This window comes from Nicotiana attenuata, unplaced genomic scaffold, assembly GCF_001879085.1.
Source record: "Nicotiana attenuata strain UT unplaced genomic scaffold, NIATTr2, whole genome shotgun sequence".
Lineage (NCBI taxonomy): Eukaryota > Viridiplantae > Streptophyta > Magnoliopsida > Solanales > Solanaceae > Nicotiana > Nicotiana attenuata.
Genome location: NW_017686746.1, coordinates 1 through 6,008, shown reverse-complemented (window position 1 = coordinate 6,008; position 6,008 = coordinate 1). Strand labels below are relative to the sequence as shown.

Sequence of the window (6,008 nt, the reverse complement as noted above, 5' to 3'; positions counted from 1 at the left end):
CTAGTACCTTTAATTTTTATTATTATTGTTATTATTATTATTATTATTTATTTTTGTTTTGCATAATATTGGCTTGAGATGAGTTTAAATGGAGTAACATGGTCAGTGAGATTCATATAGCCGACACCACGTTGTTTGGGATTGAGGCGTAGTAGTTGTTGTTGTTTAAAGTATTCCTGACTTTATGTTGCATGTTATTAGCAACAAATACTTCTTTCAACTCGTCAAGATATTTCTACAGATATGTACTCTTATGTTTGGGCTGCATCTGTCCGTACCATGGCATCTTAAAGATGGAATAAACCAGCTTTATTGAATGATGTTTGATCGAATTCAATGTATCAACGAAAAGTAGCATTTCTTTTGTGGTTTGCACAGGTCAGTTGAGGATTTAATTGTGTTCTTCCTTTCTAATAGGTCAGATTCTTCTCACAATATGTTTCTCGCAAAGCAATACATTGGCGGACTTGCAGTCCGCTGGTGATCATGGACCACCGTCGAAGAGGTTGTCTGATGCGCCAACTGAACCTCCTTCTTTGTCTTCCAATGGCCCCTTGAGATCATCTTCTCCTCTGAGATCCGAAGAAGCAGCCTCTTCTAAGGAGGAAAAGCCTCAGGCGCAGACCTTTGCTGGTCGACTTGCTCAAATTTTCAACAAGAATGGGGATGCAGTATCCGCGGCTAACGTGAAAGCTCCAGATATAACAGTGACACCTGAAAGTGCCAGTACCGCAGCTTCTGAGAATGCGCAAGAGGAACAGTCCACATCGGGAAACTTTCAAGAACTAATTAAAAGCATGGAGGCAAGAGAACAAGGAAGCGAAGTTTCAAACCTTCCTGGAGTAGTAGTCGATCAATTGTATGCTATTGCCCCGCATGAATTGAATTCATTCCTGTTTTCACCGGATTCAACCTTCTTTAAATCCTTAGCAGATATTCAGGGGTCCACAGAGTTGCGTATTGGACCTTGGAAACTTGAAAATGGTGGTGAGAGTTTAAAAAGAGTGGTCACTTTTACCAAAGCTGCAAGTAGATTGGTCAAGGCTTTAAAAACTACAGAGGACCAAATGTATCTTAAAGCTGATGGGAAGTCTTTTGCTCTTTCAGCTATTGTGAGTACCCCGGATGCCCCATATGGAAGCACTTTCAGGACAGAATTGCTTTACAACATTACTCCTGGTCCTGAGTTGCCTTCGGGAGAACAGTCTTCGAGGTTAGTAGTGTCGTGGCGCATGAATTTCTTGCAAAGCACTATGATGAAAGGCATGATAGAAAATGGTGCACGGCAAGGTATTAAGGAGAGCTTTGAGCAGTATGCAAATTTATTATCTCAGAATGTAAAGCCAGTTGACGCGAAGGACTTAGGTTCAGAGAAAGAACAGGTTTTGGCATCTCTTGAAGTGGAGCACCAGTCCGATTGGAAGCTGGCTTTCCAGTATTTTGCTAATTTTACTGTAATATCAACGTTTTTCATTGGGATATATGTGTTTTTGCACATCTTGTTGGCCATGCCTAGCACAATACAGGGGCTTGAGTTTGTTGGCCTTGACTTACCAGATTCTATTGGTGAGGTAATTGTGTGTGGAGTGCTAGTACTTCAAGGAAAACGGGTGCTGGAGCTGATATCACGCTTCATGCGAGCTAGGGTACAAAAAGGTATACTATTATTAGTTTCCTGTTTGGTTAAAGATGGTATGAAGAATCCATCAAAATTCAATATATATCATCCAGACATCAGAATTAGGTGTTTTCTCTCGGTTCCTCATTCTTAGCTGTCACAGCATGTTTGCTATGGATACCATGTGTGGTATACATTGTTTTTCCAAGGTTTTGATGTGTTGTATCATCGATACTTTTACCAGGAAGCGACCATGGTGTCAAAGCCCAAGGAGATGGTTGGCTGTTGACCGTTGCCTTGATTGAAGGAAACAATTTGGCAGCTGTTGACTCAAGTGGCTTCTCTGACCCATATGTGGTGTTTACATGCAATGGGAAAACTAGAACCAGTTCAATCAAGTTCCAAAAGTCTAATCCCACATGGAATGGTATATCTTTATCTTTTGAGGGTTCTATTGTCTTTTTTGAAGTTCTATAGTTGCCGTCATTTGAGCATTTATATAAAGATAGTCTCTCCATTGGTTTTGATTTGTGGTTTGAACCTCGTTACATGCAGAAATATTTGAATTTGATGCAATGGATGAGCCGCCATCTGTTCTGGACGTAGAAGTGTTTGATTTTGATGGACCTTTTAGTGAAGCTACATCTCTTGGGCATGCTGAAATCAATTTTGTCAAAAGTAATATAACAGATTTGTCTGATGTTTGGGTTCCTCTTCAAGGAAAGTTGGCTCAAGCCTGCCAGTCTAAGCTGCATTTAAGAGTTTTCTTGAATAATACAAAGGGTACCAATGTTGTCAAAGACTATCTGTCTAAGATGGAGAAGGAAGTCGGGAAGAAGGTAGATCATCTATTTCTGCAGTTAATGTTATATGGCCAATGGATCTCGTTAAATATGGGGATTTAATTTTCTTTGTGAGTCCTGCTGAACGGTGTCTGAATTATTTTTGTAGATAAAATTACGATCTCCTCAGACCAATTCAGCATTCCAAAAGCTTTTTGCGCTTCCACCTGAGGAATTTCTCATCAATGATTTTGCATGTCACTTGAAACGCAAGATGCCCCTCCAGGTAGCTAATGTTTATTGATTCTTTGTGCTGATAAATCATTGAATTTGCTTTTGAACAGTATCTTTAGTCTTTACTGTACTTCTGCATCAGTTGGTCGGGATTGTTAACATTATCTTGTCAAAGATGTAAATGAGTCTCTGCCAACTTTGTGACCTATGGTGCTTTCTTTATTAATGCACCCATTTGTAATTTCTTTTGGTTCAGGGCCGACTATTTTTGTCTGCAAGAATAATTGGGTTCCATTCTGATCTATTTGGACATAAGACCAAATTTTTTCTTCTTTGGGAAGATATTGAAGACATTCAAGTTGAGTCTCCTACTTTGGCGTCAATGGGTAGCCCGAATGTTATCATGACTTTAAAGCCCGGTAAAGGTTTTGATGCAAGGCATGGTGCCAAGACTCAAGATGAGCAAGGCAGGCTGAAGTTTCATTTCCACTCTTTTGTCTCTTTCAATGTGGCTCATAGGTAAGTGCGTCATTTTTTATGAGCGGTTTGTCTATTTTGAACTAGTATTTCGTGTAGGAAACTTCAAGGGAAAAAAAAGCTGTTGTCAGATAAAACACTGGGTTTCGCGTCTGAGCAGCTTATAGTGATAACAAGGAAATTTAATTCTTTGATTATATGTCTAGGACTATCATGGCATTGTGGAAGGCAAGAGCTTTGAGTCCCGAGCAGAAGGTGCAGTTAGTTGAAGAAGAGTCCGAAGCTAAAGGCCTTCAAATGGCAGAAGAGGATGCGATAAGCAATGACTTCCAAGCTGCTGATGATGACTCTGAAGGCAAAAGCCTTCAATCGGAAGAGAGTGGATCGTTCGTGGGTGTGGAGGATATAAATATGTCTGTTGTATATGCCTCTGTACTTTCAGTTCCTGTGAGTATCCCCCCCTGCCTTTCCTTTTGTTCAAGAGATTTTTGGGGGTTAAATATATTTGATGGATTTTGGTTGAGATGGGGTTACAGGCCTGCATGCAGCGGTGGTTAAATTGCTCACCTCTGTCAAAACCTGCCCCAATTATAGTTAGACTATCTGTTAATTGCTCAATAGTTATAGTCCGGCATCTGAGCATGTGAAATAGGAATTCTTAATTACGTTTTACATATCTTGCTCAATATCTTGTTTTGGTTGTTTGCAGACGGACTTTTTCATGGAGTTATTCAGTGGTAATGAACTTGATCGTAAGATCATGGAGAAAGTCGGTTGTCTTAATTATTCTTTTAGTCCCTGGGAATCTGAGAAGCCTGATGTGTATCAGAGGCAACTTTATTATAAATTTGATAAGTGTATATCCCGTTATAGAGGTGAAGTGACAAGCACGCAGCAAAAGTCTCGCCTTTCTGATAAAAATGGTTGGCTCGTAGAAGAGGTCATGACTCTTCACGGAGTTCCACTGGGTGATTTTTTCAATGTAGGGACATTTATGATATGTCGTTTTTCTTTCCATTTAACATCTGCTCACAGTAGGCTAAGAGCTCTTTGTCTGTATATTGCAGCTTCACCTGAGATACCAGGTTGAGGTTGTCCCCTCAAGATCGACGAGATGCAACGTTCAGGTACATCTGGGAATTGCTTGGTTGAAATGCTCGAGACATCAAAAAAGGATCACGAAAAACATAGTTTCTAATCTGCAAGAGCGCCTATTAGTCATGTTCAGCGGAGTTGAGAAGGAATATCTCTCAAAATCTGATCCCGTCGTGATCTAGAGGGGTCCTTTGGCTTTTGCAGACCCTCGGAAGGACTAATTATTGCCAATATACACAATCCCGGTTGATCCTCATCCACCAAATATTCGCTGAAGCAATGTTGTTGTATAATAGTTCACGAGTCACTAACACTGATAGGAAGAAGCAAAATATGTAAAAATACACTATGGAGCTCAGTGTATGGTTGAAGATATCAGGAATATGCAGCCAAGACAGTGATCTCCCAGTCGCAGTGTTTGGATATGTGCTTATAAATTGTTAGTACAGTACTGTCTTCAACTAGTTTGGAATCGAGGTGTAGTTATTGTATGGCATCTTACATTCAAGTAGATTCGTGACCATAATTTTTTTTGACATNGGGCGTGCGTTTAATCCCTTAAATTTTGACAAATTAAGCAACGGTAAAGTTCTCTTCGTATGACCGATAGGTCACCGGTTTGTACAGTCGAAACAACCACTAATGCTTGCGGCCTTTCCCGGACCCTGGGAGAATGCAGGATACTTTGTGCATCGGATTGGAATACCTTTTTCTTATTGTGGTCATGTGATGTCCGGTTAAGCACACATTTAACCTTCCATCCATTGAAATGTGTACCTTTAGGGGTCGTTTGGTATTAGCTAATACCCCAAAACAAACATGGGATAAAATTAATCCCAAACTTTATGCCGGGATTATTATTCTTATCCCATATACCAAACGACCCCTAATTAGTACTTCTAGTTTTGAATCTTCAAAAATTCAATGAATCTTCTACTTATTTTACCGAGCTCTATATTATATCAACAAACTTTTTTGTACCAAGCATGTTTTTATTTTATTTTTGACAAAAGAAAAGGAAAATAGATCATTATATTTTATGTTTTTCCCCTCTTTTGAATAAAATCTTACCGCCTCTGGTTCATTTTAAATGTTTTGACATATTTATTAAGAAAGTCATTTATTAGTATTAATCTAAAGGATTGTTTAATTATATTATGCTTTTATCTTTTCTAATTTAGAAAATTCTATAAGTCATTTAGTGGAGTTAAAAATGGTAGATTTGAAAGAAAAAAAAATGTAGTGCTTTCTTGGCTTCCTAAAATTATAATAGTACTTATATTGGCTTAAATTTATTTAGCTAAAACGGCATTTAAAATGGACTTAATGGAGTTTAGTATACAAGCCTAAATTATTCTTATCATATCTTCATATCTGGTATTAATTACAACAACAAATACGGTAAAATTTTATAAGCGAGATTTGGGGAGCATAATATGTATGTAGACCTTAACTCTACCTTGAAGAGGTAGAAATGCTGTTTTCGAAAGACCCTCGATTCACGAGAATAAATAAAAACGAAAATATTTGTCAATTTGATTTGTTTAGTTTTTGTTATTACATTTTACAAGTAGTAATTAATAATTTCTCACCTAAACGTCTCTTTGATTTGTCCTCTTAGAAATACACTAAAGTAATTTTTTTTTAATCTTCATATAACAACCCCCCCCCCAACCCCCCAACCCCCACCCACACCCCAAACCAAAAAAAAAAAGAGAGGAAAAGACCGGGGGTGGGTAGTATTAACTCCCCCCTGCTCCTTTATCTCTCGCCTCCATAATTTTCTTCCAAAATCCCCAGAC

At 38.6% G+C, this 6,008-nt stretch overlaps 1 protein-coding gene across 1 annotated transcript; it reads left to right on the top strand.

Moving 5' to 3' along the window:
• Window positions 1–395: 395 nt before the first annotated feature.
• Window positions 396–4,614, top strand: LOC109222235 (C2 and GRAM domain-containing protein At1g03370-like; the record flags this gene model as incomplete). Its single annotated transcript, XM_019386607.1, has 8 exons — window positions 396–1,656; window positions 1,863–2,045; window positions 2,174–2,457; window positions 2,570–2,686; window positions 2,891–3,153; window positions 3,318–3,558; window positions 3,821–4,093; window positions 4,179–4,614. Coding segments are annotated over 8 exons (2,832 nt in total), but the record flags the coding sequence as incomplete, so codon positions are not given.
• Window positions 4,615–6,008: the final 1,394 nt, after the last annotated feature.